General features: G+C 33.7%; 2 protein-coding genes across 2 annotated transcripts; one reads left to right on the top strand and one right to left on the bottom strand.

Annotated features, from left to right (window-relative positions):
• The first annotated feature begins 11880 nt into the window (after window positions 1-11880).
• LOC117219868 (mitochondrial import inner membrane translocase subunit TIM50-C) lies at window positions 11881-14222 on the top strand. Its single transcript, XM_033469392.2, has 8 exons — window positions 11881-12081; window positions 12428-12768; window positions 12843-12962; window positions 13124-13231; window positions 13290-13421; window positions 13610-13733; window positions 13817-13920; window positions 13985-14222. Exons 1-8 carry the CDS (start codon window positions 11940-11942, stop codon window positions 14075-14077), a joined length of 1164 nt encoding a protein of 387 aa, XP_033325283.2. The 5' UTR covers window positions 11881-11939; the 3' UTR covers window positions 14078-14222.
• TAF1C-like (TATA box-binding protein-associated factor RNA polymerase I subunit C-like) lies at window positions 14209-17349 on the bottom strand. Its single transcript, XM_033469391.2, has 11 exons — window positions 16950-17349; window positions 16766-16867; window positions 16565-16695; window positions 16400-16490; window positions 16209-16328; window positions 15923-16121; window positions 15684-15819; window positions 15388-15608; window positions 15006-15271; window positions 14760-14933; window positions 14209-14694 (listed from the first exon to the last, which is right to left on the bottom strand). The coding sequence occupies exons 1-11, from the start codon at window positions 17191-17193 to the stop codon at window positions 14288-14290; spliced, it is 2091 nt and encodes a 696-aa protein (XP_033325282.1). The 5' UTR covers window positions 17194-17349; the 3' UTR covers window positions 14209-14287.
• Between the last annotated feature and the right edge of the window lie 16 nt (window positions 17350-17365).

Genomic DNA, 17365 nt, shown 5'->3' with positions numbered 1-17365 from the left:
AGTTTCTCAGTGTCTCAGTTTCTCAGTTTCTCAGTTTCTCAGTTTCTCAGTTTCTCAGTTTCTTAGTTTGTCAGTTTGTCAGTTTGTTCGTTTGTCAGTTTGTTCGTTTCTTAGTTTCTTAGTTTCTTAGTTTCTTAGTTTCACAGTTTCTCAGTTTCTCAGTTTCTCAGTTTCTCAGTTTCTCAGTTTCTCAGTTTCTCAGTTTCTCAGTTTCTCAGTTTCTCAGTTTCTCAGTTTCTCAGTTTCTCAGTTTCTCAGTTTCTCAGTTTCTCAGTTTCTCAGTTTCTCAGTTTCTCAGTTTCTCAGTTTCTCAGTTTCTCAGTTTCTCAGTTTCTCAGTTTCTCAGTTTCTCAGTTTCTCAGTTTCTCAGTTTCTCAGTTTCTCAGTTTCTCAGTTTCTCAGTTTCTCAGTTTCTCAGTGTCTCAGTTTCTCAGTTTCTCAGTTTCTCTGTTTCTCAGTTTCTTAGTTTGTCAGTTTGTCAGTTTCTCAGTTTCTCAGTTTCTTAGTTTCTTAGTTTCTTAGTTTCTCAGTTTCTCAGTTTCTCAGTTTCTCAGTTTCTCAGTTTCTCAGTTTCTCAGTTTCTCAGTTTCTCAGTTTCTCAGTTTCTCAGTTTCTCAGTTTCTCAGTTTCTCAGTTTCTCAGTTTCTCAGTTTCTCAGTTTCTCAGTTTCTCAGTTTCTCAGTTTCTCAGTTTCTCAGTTTCTCAGTTTCTCAGTTTCTCAGTTTCTCAGTTTCTCAGTTTCTCAGTTTCTCAGTTTCTCAGTTTCTCAGTTTCTCAGTGTCTCAGTTTCTCAGTTTCTCAGTTTCTCAGTTTCTCAGTTTCTTAGTTTGTCAGTTTGTCAGTTTGTTCGTTTGTCAGTTTGTTCGTTTCTTAGTTTCTTAGTTTCTTAGTTTCTTAGTTTCACAGTTTCTCAGTTTCTCAGTTTCTCAGTTTCTCAGTTTCTCAGTTTCTCAGTTTCTCAGTTTCTCAGTTTCTCAGTTTCTCAGTTTCTCAGTTTCTCAGTTTCTCAGTTTCTCAGTTTCTCAGTTTCTCAGTTTCTCAGTTTCTCAGTTTCTCAGTTTCTCAGTTTCTCAGTTTCTCAGTTTCTCAGTTTCTCAGTTTCTCAGTTTCTCAGTTTCTCAGTTTCTCAGTTTCTCAGTTTCTCAGTTTCTCAGTGTCTCAGTTTCTCAGTTTCTCAGTTTCTCTGTTTCTCAGTTTCTTAGTTTGTCAGTTTGTCAGTTTCTCAGTTTCTTAGTTTCTTAGTTTCTTAGTTTCTTAGTTTCTTAGTTTCTCAGTTTCTCAGTTTCTCAGTTTCTCAGTTTCTCAGTTTCTTAGTTTCTCAGTTTCTCAGTTTCTCAGTTTCTCAGTTTCTCAGTTTCTCAGTTTCTCAGTTTCTCAGTTTCTCAGTTTCTCAGTTTCTCAGTTTCTCATTTTCTCAGTTTCTCAGCTTCTCAGTTTCTCAGTTTCTCAGTTTCTCAGTTTCTGAGTTTGTTCGTTTCTCAGTTTATCAGTTTCTCAGTTTCTCAGTTTCTCAGTTTCTCAGTTTCTCAGTTTCTCAGTTTCTCAGTTTCTCAGTTTCTCAGTTTCTTAGTTTCATAGTTTCTTAGTTTCTCAGTTTCTTAATTTCTTAGTTTCTTAGTTTGTCAGTTTGTTCGTTTCTTAGTTTGTCAGTTTGTTCGTTTCTTAGTTTCTTAGTTTCTTAGTTTCTTAGTTTCTTAGTTTCTCAGTTTCTCAGTTTCTCAGTTTCTCAGTTTCTCAGTTTCTCAGTTTCTCAGTTTCTCAGTTTCTCAGTTTCTCAGTTTCTCAGTTTCTCAGTTTCTCAGTTTCTCAGTTTCTCAGTTTCTCAGTTTCTCAGTTTCTCAGTTTCTCAGTTTCTCAGTTTCTCAGTTTCTCAGATTCTCAGTTTCTCAGTTTCTCAGTTTCTCAGTTTCTCAGTTTCTCAGTTTCTCAGTTTCTCAGTTTCTCAGTTTCTCAGTTTCTCAGTTTCTCAGTTTCTCAGTTTCTCAGTTTCTCAGTTTCTCAGTTTCTCAGTTTGTTCGTTTGTCAGTTTGTTCGTTTCTTAGTTTCTTAGTTTCTTAGTTTCTCAGTTTCTCAGTTTCTCAGTTTCTCAGTTTCTCAGTTTCTCAGTTTCTCAGTTTCTCAGTTTCTCAGTTTCTCAGTTTCTCAGTTTCTCAGTTTCTCAGTTTCTCAGTTTCTCAGTTTCTCAGTTTCTCAGTTTCTCAGTTTCTCAGTTTCTCAGTTTCTCAGTTTCTCAGTTTCTCAGTTTCTCAGTTTCTCAGTTTCTCAGTTTCTCAGTTTCTCAGTTTCTCAGTTTCTCAGTTTCTCAGTTTCTCAGTTTCTCAGTTTCTCAGTTTCTCAGTTTCTCAGTTTCTCAGTTTCTCAGTTTCTCAGTTTCTCAGTTTCTCAGTTTCTCAGTTTCTTAGTTTGTCAGTTTGTCAGTTTGTTCGTTTGTCAGTTTGTTCGTTTCTTAGTTTCTTAGTTTCTTAGTTTCTTAGTTTCACAGTTTCTCAGTTTCTCAGTTTCTCAGTTTCTCAGTTTCTCAGTTTCTCAGTTTCTCAGTTTCTCAGTTTCTCAGTTTCTCAGTTTCTCAGTTTCTCAGTTTCTCAGTTTCTCAGTTTCTCAGTTTCTCAGTTTCTCAGTTTCTCAGTTTCTCAGTTTCTCAGTTTCTCAGTTTCTCAGTTTCTCAGTTTCTCAGTTTCTCAGTTTCTCAGTTTCTCAGTTTCTCAGTTTCTCAGTTTCTCAGTTTCTCAGTTTCTCAGTTTCTCAGTTTCTCAGTTTCTCAGTTTCTCAGTGTCTCAGTTTCTCAGTTTCTCAGTTTCTCTGTTTCTCAGTTTCTTAGTTTGTCAGTTTGTCAGTTTCTCAGTTTCTTAGTTTCTTAGTTTCTTAGTTTCTTAGTTTCTTAGTTTCTCAGTTTCTCAGTTTCTCAGTTTCTCAGTTTCTCAGTTTCTCAGTTTCTCAGTTTCTCAGTTTCTCAGTTTCTCAGTTTCTCAGTTTCTCAGTTTCTCAGTTTCTCAGTTTCTCAGTTTCTCAGTTTCTCAGTTTCTCAGTTTCTCAGTTTCTCAGTTTCTCAGTTTCTCAGTTTCTCAGTTTCTCAGTTTCTCAGTTTCTCAGTTTCTCAGTTTCTCAGTTTCTCAGTTTCTCAGTTTCTCAGTTTCTCAGTTTCTCAGTTTCTCAGTTTCTCAGTTTCTCAGTGTCTCAGTTTCTCAGTTTCTCAGTTTCTCAGTTTCTCAGTTTCTTAGTTTGTCAGTTTGTCAGTTTGTTCGTTTGTCAGTTTGTTCGTTTCTTAGTTTCTTAGTTTCTTAGTTTCTTAGTTTCACAGTTTCTCAGTTTCTCAGTTTCTCAGTTTCTCAGTTTCTCAGTTTCTCAGTTTCTCAGTTTCTCAGTTTCTCAGTTTCTCAGTTTCTCAGTTTCTCAGTTTCTCAGTTTCTCAGTTTCTCAGTTTCTCAGTTTCTCAGTTTCTCAGTTTCTCAGTTTCTCAGTTTCTCAGTTTCTCAGTTTCTCAGTTTCTCAGTTTCTCAGTTTCTCAGTTTCTCAGTTTCTCAGTTTCTCAGTTTCTCAGTTTCTCAGTTTCTCAGTTTCTCAGTGTCTCAGTTTCTCAGTTTCTCAGTTTCTCTGTTTCTCAGTTTCTTAGTTTGTCAGTTTGTCAGTTTCTCAGTTTCTTAGTTTCTTAGTTTCTTAGTTTCTTAGTTTCTTAGTTTCTCAGTTTCTCAGTTTCTCAGTTTCTCAGTTTCTCAGTTTCTTAGTTTCTCAGTTTCTCAGTTTCTCAGTTTCTCAGTTTCTCAGTTTCTCAGTTTCTCAGTTTCTCAGTTTCTCAGTTTCTCAGTTTCTCAGTTTCTCATTTTCTCAGTTTCTCAGCTTCTCAGTTTCTCAGTTTCTCAGTTTCTCAGTTTCTCAGTTTCTGAGTTTGTTCGTTTCTCAGTTTATCAGTTTCTCAGTTTCTCAGTTTCTCAGTTTCTCAGTTTCTCAGTTTCTCAGTTTCTCAGTTTCTCAGTTTCTCAGTTTCTTAGTTTCATAGTTTCTTAGTTTCTCAGTTTCTTAATTTCTTAGTTTCTTAGTTTGTCAGTTTGTTCGTTTCTTAGTTTGTCAGTTTGTTCGTTTCTTAGTTTCTTAGTTTCTTAGTTTCTTAGTTTCTTAGTTTCTCAGTTTCTCAGTTTCTCAGTTTCTCAGTTTCTCAGTTTCTCAGTTTCTCAGTTTCTCAGTTTCTCAGTTTCTCAGTTTCTCAGTTTCTCAGTTTCTCAGTTTCTCAGTTTCTCAGTTTCTCAGTTTCTAAGTTTCTCAGTTTCTCAGTTTCTCAGTTTCTCAGTTTCTCAGATTCTCAGTTTCTCAGTTTCTCAGTTTCTCAGTTTCTCAGTTTCTCAGTTTCTCAGTTTCTCAGTTTCTCAGTTTCTCAGTTTCTCAGTTTCTCAGTTTCTCAGTTTCTCAGTTTCTCAGTTTCTCAGTTTCTCAGTTTGTTCGTTTGTCAGTTTGTTCGTTTCTTAGTTTCTTAGTTTCTTAGTTTCTCAGTTTCTCAGTTTCTCAGTTTCTCAGTTTCTCAGTTTCTCAGTTTCTCAGTTTCTCAGTTTCTCAGTTTCTCAGTTTCTCAGTTTCTCAGTTTCTCAGTTTCTCAGTTTCTCAGTTTCTCAGTTTCTCAGTTTCTCAGTTTCTCAGTTTCTCAGTTTCTTAGTTTGTCAGTTTGTCAGTTTGTTCGTTTGTCAGTTTGTTCGTTTCTTAGTTTCTTAGCTTCTTAGTTACTTAGTTTCTTAGTTTCTTAGTTTCTTAGTTTCTTAGTTTCTTAGTTTCTTAGTTTCTTAGTTTCTTAGTTTCTTAGTTTCTTAGTTTCTTAGTTTCTTAGTTTCTTAGTTTCTTAGTTTGTCAGTTTGTTCGTTTCTTAGTTTCTTAGTTTCTTAGTTTCTTAGTTTCTTAGTTTCTCAGTTTCTCAGTTTCTCAGTTTCTCAGTTTCTCAGTTTCCCAGTTTCTCAGTTTCCCAGTTTCTCAGTTTCCCAGTTTCTCAGTTTCTCAGTTTCTCAGCTTCTCAGTTTCTCAGTTTCTCAGTTTCTCAGTTTCTCAGTTTCTGAGTTTCTTAGTTTGTCAGTTTGTCAGTTTGTTCGTTTCTTAGTTTCTTAGTTTCTTAGTTTCTTAGTTTCTTAGTTTCTTAGTTTCTTAGTTTCTTAGTTTCTTAGTTTCATAGTTTCATAGTTTCTTAGTTTCTTAGTTTCTTAGTTTCTTAGTTTCTTAGTTTCTTAGTTTCTTAGTTTCTTAGTTTCTTAGTTTCTTAGTTTCTTAGTTTCTTAGTTTCTTAGTTTCTTAGTTTCTTAGCTTCTTAGTTTCTTAGTTTCTTAGTTTCTTAGTTTCTTAGTTTCTTAGTTTCTTAGTTTTTCAGTTTGTTCGTTTCTTAGTTTCTTAGTTTGTCAGTTTGATCGTTTCTTAGTTTCTTAGTTTCTTAGTTTGTCAGTTTCCTAGTTTCTTAGTTTCTTAGTTTCTTAGTTTCTCAGTTTCTCAGTTTCTCAGTTTCTCAATTTCTCAGTTTCTCAGTTTCTCAGTTTCTCAGTTTCTCAGTTTCTCAGTTTCTCAGTTTCTCAGTTTCTCAGTTTCTCAGTTTCTCAGTTCCTCAGTTTCTCAGTTTCTCAGTTTCTCAGTTTCACAGTTTCTCAGTTTCTCAGTTTCACAGTTTCTCAGTTTCTCAGTTTCTCAGTTTCTCAGTTTCTCAGTTTCTCAGTTTGTCAGTTTCATAGTTTCTCAGTTTCTCAGTTTCTCAGTTTCTCAGTTTCTCAGTTTCTCAGTTTCTCAGTTTCTCAGTTTCTCAGTTTCTCAGTTTCTCAGTTTCTCAGTTTCTCAGTTTCTCAGTTTCTCAGTTTCTTAGTTTGTCAGTTTGTCAGTTTGTTCGTTTGTCAGTTTGTCAGTTTGTTCGTTTGTCAGTTTGTTCGTTTGTCAGTTTATTCGTTTCTTAGTTTCTCAGTTTCTTAGTTTCTTAGTTTATTAGTTTCTCAGTTTCTCATTTTCTCAGTTTCTCAGTTTCTCAGTTTCTCAGTTTCTCAGTATATCAGTTTCTCAGTTTCTCAGTTTCTCAGTTTCTCAGTTTCTCAGTTTCTCAGTTTCTCAGTTTCTCAGTTCCTCAGTTTCTCAGTTTCTCAGTTTCTCAGTTTCTCAGTTTCTCAGTTTCTCAGTTCCTCAGTTTCTCAGTTCCTCAGTTTCTCAGTTCCTCAGTTTCTCAGTTTCTCAGTTTCTCAGTTTCTCAGTTTCTCAGTTTCTCAGTTTCTCAGTTTCTCAGTTTCTCAGTTTCTCAGTTTCTCAGTTTCTCAGTTTCTCAGTTTCTCAGTTTCTCAGTTTCTCAGTTTCTCAGTTTCTCAGTTTCTCAGTTTCTCAGTTTCTCAGTTTCTCAGTTTCTCAGTTTCTTAGTTTGTCAGTTTGTCAGTTTGTTCGTTTGTCAGTTTGTTCGTTTCTTAGTTTCTTAGTTTCTTAGCTTCTTAGTTTCTTAGTTTCTTAGTTTCTTAGTTACTTAGTTTCTTAGTTTCTTAGTTTCTTAGTTTCTTAGTTTCTTAGTTTCTTAGTTTCTTAGTTTCTTAGTTTCTTAGTTTCTTAGTTTCTTAGTTTCTTAGTTTCTTAGTTTCTTAGTTTCTTAGTTTCTTAGTTTCTTAGTTTCTTAGTTTCTTAGTTTCTTAGTTTCTTAGTTTCTTAGTTTCTTAGTTTCTTAGTTTCTTAGTTTCTTAGTTTCTTAGTTTCTTAGTTTCTTAGTTTCATAGTTTCTTATTTTCTCAGTTTCTCAGTTTCTCAGTTTCTCCGTTTCTCAGTTTCTCCGTTTCTCCGTTTCTCCGTTTCTCAGTTTCTCAGTTTCTCAGTTTCTCAGTTTCTCAGTTTCTCAGTTTCTCAGTTTCTCAGTTTCTCAGTTTCTCAGTTTCTTAGTTTCTCAGTTTCTCAGTTTCTCAGTTTCTCAGTTCCTCAGTTTCTCAGTTTCTCAGTTTCTCAGTTTCTCAGTTTCTCAGTTTCTCAGTTTCTCAGTTTCTCAGTTTCTCAGTTTCTCAGATTCTCAGATTCTCAGTTTCTCAGTTTCTCAGTTTCTCAGTTTCTCAGTTTCTCAGTTTCTCAGTTTCTCAGTTTCTCAGTTTCTCAGTTTCTCAGTTTCTCAGTTTCTCAGTTTCTCAGTTTCTCAGTTTCCCAGTTTCTCAGTTTCTCAGTTTCACAGTTTCTCAGTTTGTCAGTTTGTTCGTTTGTCAATTTGTTCGTTTCTTAGTTTCTTAGTTTCTTAGTTTCTCAGTTTCTCAGTTTCTCAGTTTCTCAGTTTCTCAGTTTCTCAGTATATCAGTTTCTCAGTTTCTCAGTTTCTCAGTTTCTCAGTTTCTCAGTTTCTCAGTTTCTCAGATTCTCAGATTCTCAGTTTCTCAGTTTCTCAGTTTCTCAGTTTCTCAGTTTCTCAGTTTCTCAGTTTCTCAGTTTCTCGGTTTCTCAGTTTCTCAGTTTCTCAGTTTCTCAGTTTCTCAGTTTCTCAGTTTCTCAGTTTCTCAGTTTGTCAGTTTGTTCGTTTGTCAGTTTGTTCGTTTCTTAGTTTCTTAGTTTCTTAGTTTCTCAGTTTCTTAGTTTCTCAGTTTCTCAGTTTCTCAGTTCCTCAGTTTCTCAGTTTCTCAGTTTCTCAGTTTCTCAGTTTCTCAGTTTCTCAGTTTCTCAGTTTCTCAGTTTCTCAGTTTCTCAGATTCTCAGATTCTCAGTTTCTCAGTTTCTCAGTTTCTCAGTTTCTCAGTTTCTCAGTTTCTCAGTTTCTCAGTTTCTCAGTTTCTCAGTTTCTCAGTTTCTCAGTTTCTCAGTTTCTCAGTTTGTCAGTTTGTTCGTTTGTCAGTTTGTTCGTTTCTTAGTTTCTTAGTTTCTTAGTTTCTCAGTTTCTCAGTTTCTCAGTTTCTCAGTTTCTCAGTTTCTCAGTTTCTCAGTTTCTCAGTTTCTCAGTTTCTCAGTTTCTCAGTTTCTCAGTTTCTCAGTTTCTCAGTTTCTCAGTTTCTCAGTTTCTCAGTTTCTCAGTTTCTCAGTTTCTCAGTTTCTCAGTTTCTTAGTTTGTCAGTTTGTCAGTTTGTTCGTTTGTCAGTTTGTTCGTTTCTTAGTTTCTTAGTTTCTTAGCTTCTTAGTTTCTTAGATTCTTAGTTTCTTAGTTACTTAGTTTCTTAGTTTCTTAGTTTCTTAGTTTCTTAGTTTCTTAGTTTCTTAGTTTCTTAGTTTCTTAGTTTCTTAGTTTCTTAGTTTCTTAGTTTCTTAGTTTCTTAGTTTCTTAGTTTCTTAGTTTCTTAGTTTCTTAGTTTGTCAGTTTGTTCGTTTCTTAGTTTCTTAGTTTCTTAGTTTCTTAGTTTCTTAGTTTCTCAGTTTCTCAGTTTCTCAGTTTCTCAGTTTCTCAGTTTCCCAGTTTCTCAGTTTCCCAGTTTCTCAGTTTCCCAGTTTCTCAGTTTCTCAGTTTCTCAGCTTCTCAGTTTCTCAGTTTCTCAGTTTCTCAGTTTCTCAGTTTCTGAGTTTCTTAGTTTGTCAGTTTGTCAGTTTGTTCGTTTCTTAGTTTCTTAGTTTCTTAGTTTCTTAGTTTCTTAGTTTCTTAGTTTCTTAGTTTCTTAGTTTCATAGTTTCATAGTTTCATAGTTTCTTAGTTTCTTAGTTTCTTAGTTTCTTAGTTTCTTAGTTTCTTAGTTTCTTAGTTTCTTAGTTTCTTAGTTTCTTAGTTTCTTAGTTTCTTAGCTTCTTAGTTTCTTAGTTTCTTAGTTTCTTAGTTTCTTAGTTTCTTAGTTTCTTAGTTTTTCAGTTTGTTCGTTTCTTAGTTTCTTAGTTTGTCAGTTTGATCGTTTCTTAGTTTCTTAGTTTCTTAGTTTGTCAGTTTCCTAGTTTCTTAGTTTCTTAGTTTCTTAGTTTCTCAGTTTCTCAGTTTCTCAGTTTCTCAATTTCTCAGTTTCTCAGTTTCTCAGTTTCACAGTTTCTCAGTTTCTCAGTTTCTCAGTTTCTCAGTTTCTCAGTTTCTCAGTTTGTCAGTTTCATAGTTTCTCAGTTTCTCAGTTTCTCAGTTTCTCAGTTTCTCAGTTTCTCAGTTTCTCAGTTTCTCAGTTTCTCAGTTTCTCAGTTTCTCAGTTTCTCAGTTTCTCAGTTTCTCAGTTTCTCAGTTTCTCAGTTTCTTAGTTTGTCAGTTTGTCAGTTTGTTCGTTTGTCAGTTTGTCAGTTTGTTCGTTTGTCAGTTTGTTCGTTTGTCAGTTTATTCGTTTCTTAGTTTCTTAGTTTCTTAGTTTCTCAGTTTCTTAGTTTCTTAGTTTCTTAGTTTCTCAGTTTCTCAGTTTCTCAGTTTCTCAGTTTCTCAGTTTCTCAGTTTCTCAGTATATCAGTTTCTCAGTTTCTCAGTTTCTCAGTTTCTCAGTTTCTCAGTTTCTCAGTTCCTCAGTTTCTCAGTTTCTCAGTTTCTCAGTTTCTCAGTTTCTCAGTTCCTCAGTTTCTCAGTTCCTCAGTTTCTCAGTTCCTCAGTTTCTCAGTTCCTCAGTTTCTCAGTTTCTCAGTTTCTCAGTTTCTCAGTTTCTCAGTTTCTCAGTTTCTCAGTTTCTCAGTTTCTCAGTTTCTCAGTTTCTCAGTTTCTCAGTTTCTGAGTTTCTCAGTTTCTCAGTTTCTCAGTTTCTCAGTTTCTCAGTTTCTCAGTTTCTCAATTTCTCAGTTTCTCAGTTTCTCAGTTTCTCAGTTTCTCAGTTCCTCAGTTTCTCTGTTTCTCAGTTTCTCAGTTTCTCAGTTTCTCAGTTTGTTAGTTTCTCAGTTTCCCAGTTTCTCAGTTTCTCAGTTTCTCAGTTTCTTATTTTCTCAGTTTCTCCGTTTCTCAGTTTCTGAGTTTCTTAGTTTCTTAGTTTCTCAGCTTCTCAGTTTCTCAGTTTCTCAGTTTCTTAGTTTCTTAGTTTCTTAGTTTCTTATTTTCTCAGTTTCTCCGTTTCTTAGTTTCTTAGTTTCTTAGTTTCTCCGTTTCTCCGTTTCTCAGTTTCTCAGTTTCTCAGTTTCTCAGTTTCTCAGTTTCTCAGTTTCATAGTTTCTTAGTTTCTTAGTTTCTTAGTTTCTTAGTTTCTCAGCTTCTCAGTTTCTCAGTTTCTCAGTTTCTCAGTTTCTCAGTTTCTCAGTTTCTCAGTTTCTCAGTTTCTTAGTTTCTTAGTTTCTTAGTTTCTTAGTTTCTTAGTTTCTTAGTTTCTTAGTTTCTTAGTTTCTTAGTTTCTTAGTTTCTTAGTTTCTTAGTTTCTTAGTTTCTTAGTTTCTTAGTTTCATAGTTTCTTATTTTCTCAGTTTCTCAGTTTCTCCGTTTCTCAGTTTCTCCGTTTCTCCGTTTCTCCGTTTCTCAGTTTCTCAGTTTCTCAGTTTCTCAGTTTCTCAGTTTCTCAGTTTCTCAGTTTCTCAGTTTCTCAGTTTCTCAGTTTCTCAGTTTCTCAGTTTCTCAGTTTCTTAGTTTCTCAGTTTCTCAGTTTCTCAGTTCCTCAGTTTCTCAGTTTCTCAGTTTCTCAGTTTCTCAGTTTCTCAGTTTCTCAGTTTCTCAGTTTCTCAGTTTCTCAGTTTCTCAGTTTCTCAGTTTCTCAGGTTGTGAGTTTGTTAGTTTGTTAGTTTGTTAGTTTGTTAGTTTGTTAGTTTGTTAGTTTGTTAGTTTGTTAGTTTGTTAGTTTGTTAGTTTGTTAGTTTGTTAGTTTGTTAGTTTGTTAGTTTGTTAGTTTGTTAGTTTGTTAGTTTGTTAGTTTGTTAGTTTGTTAGTTTGTTAGTTTGTTAGTTTGTTAGTTTGTTAGTTTGTTAGTTTGTTAGTTTGTTTGTTTGTTTGGTTGTTTGATTGGTTTGTTTGTTTGTTTGTTAGTTTGATTGTTAGTTTGTTTGTTAGTTTCTTTGTTAGTTAGTTTGTTAGTTTGTTTGTTAGTTTGTTTGTTAGTTTCTTTGTTAGTTTGTTTGTTAGTTTGTTTGTTAGTTTGTTTGTTAGTTTGTTAGTTTGTTTGTTAGTTTGTTTGTTAGTTTGTTTGTTAGTTTGTTTGTTTGTTTGTTAGTTTGTTTGTTTGATTGGTTTGTTTGTTTGTTTGTTAGTTAGTTAGTTAGTTAGTTAGTTAGTTTGTTTGTTTGATTGTTTGTTAGTTTGTTAGTTTGTTAGTTTGTTTGTTTGATTGGTTGTTTGATTAGTTTTGTTTGTTTGTTTGTTCGTTCGTTTGTTTGTTTGTCTGTATGTTTGGTTGGTTGTTCGATTGGTTTGTTTGTTAGTTTGTTTGTTTATTACATAGTATTGATTCAATTGTATCGCCAACTTCAATAAACATATTCCAATTCGTTGATCAACTACAACCGTTTAACAATGAATCCTCGTTAATTATTATATTAATATTGATACAATTGAAATATTCAAATGTCCTAATGAAATATATTATTGATCGTCAGCGATATAAATGTGGAACTTGCAACATAAATATCGTTCAATTTTCGTTACTGTAAAGAATGAAAAATAGAAAACGTGTCAGAAGGGCTTAAGTATATGGTTATTTCATTTTTATAACTTACAATATACGTTTCAAGTACATTAAATTAACTTTTTACATAACTATCTAAAGAACAAAGACAAGTTTTTGTAAACATTACCCCAGTTTGCGAACTAAAATGTAGGTACAGCAATTATTATTTATTAGAGTACTATAATATAATGTAAAATTATTAAATAAAATACAGAACAATTTGCATAAAAATGTGATTATACATAGTTACCTGCAGAAGATCAGTCTGCATATAGCTTTTTACAGTTCATCCATTTCTCTTTCTAACGTTTAAATCGCTATGAACCTTGCTACTTTAGAAGCTTTTAATAGTAATGGATATTTATATAAATTATAATTTATATTTTTATATGGTAAGAAACGTTGTAACCTACCTTAAGGAACGCTGGCAACCTAATTCTCTGAAACACCGACTGAACATAATACACCGGGAAATCGGAGCACAAGTTTTCTCAGTACGTTTGCCAGAAAGCCCATGACCTGCTAGAAGTAATGGCATTCGTGACAAGGAGTCTGCGGCATTTCTATAAAGTATACAATGGAAATACGGGAGCAATATATTGTTCGTTACGCCAACCAATTTCTCGGATATCAATTTGTCAGACAGTGCAATTGTATAATTACAGCACAACATGTAAGTATAATCATATGAACATAACCTCAAACAGTCGAAGCATGTACTCACATGCTTGGTATTTACTAGAAACTACTATGATTGCAACACATGACGATAGGTTATCCTTAGTCTTAACCAACTATAATAACGTACGTCTTTATTTTTCTAATTAATACTGTCTCATTCATTCAACTTTCATATTTCTATTATGATCTAATTTTTTAAAGAAACTACTTTGATTCCATCACAGTTCTAATAAATATCTATCACACTTCTTTAACTTAATGTTAAGACTAGTGGCATGTGTTTTCAATAGAATATAAAACTATTATGATTGTATACTAACTATATTTTCTTTGTCCAGCTGATCGACCAAAAATAACAGGTAGTTTAACAAATATACAATCAAGCGTTGGCACTGTTCAGTCACTAGCACCAGATGCTTTAGACATCAAAAAGACAGAAGAAGAAGCAAGAGAAGAAGCAGAACAAAAGGAGACTCGTGAACGGGCCGACAGATGGGTTAAACATAGTTTCAGATTTTTTGGTGTTGTCTTTACCATTGGGTTGTCATATATGATTTATGAACTGGCAAGGACAAAGTATGATGAGCAGGGGAATGCCATAGAAGATGAATACTCCAATTTACCAGTGTACCAAAGGATATACAAAAGGTTTCGGAGGGAATATGCTTACTATACCAAGGTGCGTGAATTCTTTTGGATAGAAATAGATTTTTAGATGTAATCACATAAGTACTTGTATCCTTGATTTTGTAGATGATCCAAGAACCCAGCAGGGACAAACTTCTTCCAGATCCACTCAAATATCCCTACCTTCAACCCTCTTACACTTTGGTCCTGGAGTTAACAGATGTCCTTATACATCCTGATTGGACGGTATGTTAAATATCCATAAACAACAGAATGTCTTGGCTGAAGGTGGCCTTCAGAGTAAATATCCCCTTTGGTTTTGTCATTAAAAACAAAGAAGATATTTCGGTAGAGTCTTCTTCAGCTGTAGTTAAACCATTTACTTATTTTGCTTAATTGGTTGCAAGTATGAAACTGGCTGGAGGTTTAAAAAAAGACCCGGTGTGGACCAATTTTTAGAAGCTGTTGCTCCACCACAGTTTGAAATTGTAGTATACACAGCAGAACAGGGTCTGGTAAGCATAGATTGTCTGTTAAAACTTGAATTGCAGTTCATTTTTTTACTATTTCCAGACAGTTTTTCCTATATTGGATGCTTTGGATCCTAATGGATATATCATGTACAGACTGGTAAGAGATACAACCCGTTTTGTGGATGGGCATCATGTTAAAGATTTGGATGCTCTTAACCGTGATCTCAGTAAGGTAAGTATCAAGTAAATACTTAAAATCACATGAAAGTCAATATTGTAGATTGTTGGTTTCTTCTTGATTTTGGTTATAAAAATATAGTTTCGTTAAAAAAAAAAACATTAATGACCTTGAAATCTCAAATATATTTGCATATGCAAATAACCGTTTTGTAAAATATAGTTTACTGAATGCTTCAACAGGTTATAGTTGTTGATTGGAATGCAAAGAGTACAAAATTCCATCCTGAAAATACTTTAAGGCTACCACAATGGACGGGTAACGATAATGATACGACGCTGTATGATTTAGCTGCATTCTTGAAAAGTGGGTTTGCTCTACGATTTTACATGAATACCAATATATAGTTATTTGCGTTACTTCAATCTCATTCGATGAATCTTTTTCAGCTATATTAGCGACAAATGTGCAAGACGTACGAGAAGTTCTCAATTATTACAGTCAGTTCGATAATCCATTAGAAGTTTTCAGAGAAAATCAGAGAAAGTTAATTGTAAGCAATCCACTTTCGCATTGAATGGGTTTTAAAACATATCAACTAATCGGAATGATTACAGATGCAGATGGAGGAAGAAGAAAGCAAAGCGCAGCAAGAAAACAGTAGAGTACTTACTTCAAAGTGGAAACCGTCTTTCCTTCGAAATCGTTAAGCCGCGATAGAAAAAATATTGTGTAAAATATGAGAAATTTGTAAACCATCATTAACATGTCTCTTCATCCTGCTAATGCACATTGCATGTAATTATTGTACAATTTTTGCTATAAATAAATAAACAAGTAATTCATATACCCAAATAGTTGGTTCATAATTTTATTGCACTTTCATAGAAAAATAATTATTCCAAGTAAATTTGTATGCATCACAACTTCGGCTTTTTACGAGCATGCCCCTTCTTAGGACGGGATTTCACTTTCGGTAGAAGCAACTCTTGCAACACATTACTATCTTCCAGAGCTGTTATATCTATTTCTTGTGAAACACTTATTAATTCTTGTGAATTAATTGGTATTGCGACATTTTCCATTTCCTCTTGAGAAAAAACTGGAGGCTTAGTGTCAGCAGATTCTAGCCAGCTTAAAACTTTTTGATGAGGTGCTGTTGTTAACGGCAATCGAACTTCTTCACATATTTCCCATACAGCCAGTAGTTCTGGTGCTAATATGTCCATATAACTATTTAATTCCTCAAGAGACTGTTTCCAACTCGAATTAAAATTATTCGACTCATAGTCGCTACATTTTAATCGCAATTTTTTATTTGTGAAACCTATAAACTTTAAACATTAGTATCCTCTAAATAATTTGTCATTTAAGATCATTTCATATACCTACAATCGTAGATGTACTGCATGTCCAATTTTTCAGAAATAGTTAAAGGTACAATTGTGCCTGCTTGGGAAGATGCTGCCTTTTCCCAAGCATCTAATATGCAATATGACCTACGATTAGTAGCTGAATATTTGTCTATCGGAATGTCATGTGTTATACACTGATAATATACGTCACCTACATAAAATATTACTATAAAATCAAAAATCAAAGCAACGTCTATTTCAAATGAATTAATGGTAAACATACCGATTGAATTTTGAAGAAAGAGGAATATATTGTCAGCTTCGTTTTGTATAAGTGCAGAACCAACATTGGACAATTCGAACCTATTTCTTAAATACGGGTTCAGACACATCCCTTGCAATTGAGATTCATCTAGAGTCTCCTTAATATGGGGAGGCGTAAATGGAAAATTAAAAGAATGTGAAATTTCATCGCTTGTCCAAGTGTTTATGACTATTATGCTTTCAGTAGGCACTTGACTAGATAGAACAACGAATTCTTTGTCTTCTCTGGAAGCGAACACGTATATAATTTTAGTTTTTATATAGTTGCGTATATTGTAATATAAAAAAAAAAAGAAAACTAATTTTGAACTTGCCTATAATTTCAATTTAATCTTTAATACCTGTTTGTAACTTGGCCAATTAGCGGCGGATTCTTAAACTGATGAGTCCATTTTTGTTGTACACATTGCTTAGGTGAACGTTTGTCGCACATTAAAACACTGTGATAAGTCGCTATGTATCTACAAGAACTATGTCTACTTTCGATATCTAATGTAATACTTTCGCATTTTTCCAGGAATGACTTTGGGCACAATGATAACGTCGGACAATCAAAGGAAATCTATAAATATTGAAATGGATAATCCCCATTTTCATTCCTGCATAAAATATGTAATTAAAGCAGTTCTAGACTTACTCTAGTATCAAGATAATGAAGGCAACATCTGTCTACAAATAGAATAATATTTGGATCCATTGTTTCAAATTTTACCCTTGCCCATAAATCATCTGCCACAGTAGTTTGCATTACAGTGTTGCTACATATATGTTTCCTAAAAGCATACGAATATTAGAACGGTCAAATATCGGCCCAGCTATAATTTTGAATACACGATACACTACTATTCAATAATTAGGATCATTATTAATATTTACATTTTTGTCACGTCCCAAAGAGTAACAGTTCTCTCTGAATTTACTGTGCAATATTGATTAGTATTATATGAACTTAAATCTGCACTAACTAATGGAATACTTGATGGTTGTCTATGAATTTCAGTGAGATTCCATTTCTCATTACATTCAGATAATATATAAAAATTACAGTGATCCTTGTATCTACCCAAAATTGTGCCTAAAACAGGTTACAGGTTTGAAGGTACAGGTACAGGTTTGAAATTGTTTCAATTACCTAATTACTCTTAATATCAGATAAACTTACATGAATTAGGATTAATACTGTGTTTTAATTCGAATAGTGAACCATTCAGCTCGCATTTAGCTGCTTTTGGAAGCACTGGTTTCCAAAAGAATTCATCAACATTAACAACAGGTGTGGCAACTATAAATGTATTAAAATAAGTTTATAAGCCTTCCAAATAGGAGAAAAAGATTCTACCATTATGATAATACCTAACTCATCCTTAAAAGGAAACAGTAATATATTTCTGTTATGCATCTTTAATTGATTGATAGTTCCCCCAGTGAAATACCAATTGTAAGACTAAAAATAAAATTATAAGTCATCAATTCAATTCATTGTCATAAAATTTTTCCTATATCTTTAATTCAACATACACCTTCAAAATGTGGATCTGGATCCAGAGCCATAATTTCTGCTATATCAGCTACATATCTAGGTACTTTAGCAGTAAGAATTCTGTCTGTATGTTTCCATTTTATATCTTTTTTGTACGTTTGTCCTAATTCTATGGAAATGTATAATTATAAATCTATAGAATCAATATCAAATGTATATATTGACTGTTGCACACATACCTTTCTCGTGTCTAAGATAATAATGCTTTAGCCTTTGTATATCATCATTGATATGATTCTTAAGTGTAAGAAGTTCTAGCGCAGGGTCCTCTTTATTGATTACTATATAAACAAATAGGTATTAAAAACAGATGTAATGATAATAAATTAACATTATTTTATCTTGTTGGAATTAATTGCTTACCAGTTCTTGGTATTTTTGCAGGTGGTAATAAAGGTCGTGGTAAATCACAGTGGTAAGGATAATCGTGGTATTTTCCGACAGCATCCTCCAAATCAACATCATCCACAGAGAAATTATTATGTAAATTATATCCTGGTACCAGGTAATGTGGATAATTTTTCAAAATAGATGGTTTCAATCTATTTCTTAAGTTCGTCTCAGCACGTTTATATGCTTTCGACGATAAAATACCTAGGTCTTCCATTGTATTTGTTTATAAACTGTTAATATTAACCATTACAATACTGTTTCGATGTTTGCTGCACTGGTATCAGGATATTTACAACACATAATGCTATCAATTTTCTTGACACGTTCTTCCACATGCTGTTCTGGTAGCCTTCTGGATTAAAAGGAACTTTCAGAGGCGGCGCCAC

This window comes from Megalopta genalis, chromosome 7 (assembly GCF_051020955.1).
Source record: "Megalopta genalis isolate 19385.01 chromosome 7, iyMegGena1_principal, whole genome shotgun sequence".
Taxonomy (NCBI): domain Eukaryota; kingdom Metazoa; phylum Arthropoda; class Insecta; order Hymenoptera; family Halictidae; genus Megalopta; species Megalopta genalis.
Note: the sequence above shows the minus strand (reverse complement) of the source record. Positions and strands in the feature narration are given on the sequence as shown.

What these genes read in the sequence shown, in the direction of transcription:
- TAF1C-like (XM_033469391.2), bottom strand. Translation starts at nt 17,193, where the DNA reads ATGGAAGACCTAGGTATTTTATCGTCGAAAGCATATAAACGTGCTGAG. An exon ending in ATTGGCCAAGTTACAAACAG is followed by an intron (nt 15,272 to 15,387) that starts GTATTAAAGATT and finishes GTTCGCTTCCAG; the next exon opens with AGAAGACAAAGAATTCGTTG. An exon ending in CTTTCTTCAAAATTCAATCG is followed by an intron (nt 14,934 to 15,005) that starts GTATGTTTACCA and finishes TATTTTATGTAG; the next exon opens with GTGACGTATATTATCAGTGT.
- LOC117219868 (XM_033469392.2), top strand. Translation starts at nt 11,940, where the DNA reads ATGGCATTCGTGACAAGGAGTCTGCGGCATTTCTATAAAGTATACAAT. An exon ending in ACACAGCAGAACAGGGTCTG is followed by an intron (nt 13,232 to 13,289) that starts GTAAGCATAGAT and finishes TACTATTTCCAG; the next exon opens with ACAGTTTTTCCTATATTGGA. An exon ending in TTTAGCTGCATTCTTGAAAA is followed by an intron (nt 13,734 to 13,816) that starts GTGGGTTTGCTC and finishes AATCTTTTTCAG; the next exon opens with CTATATTAGCGACAAATGTG.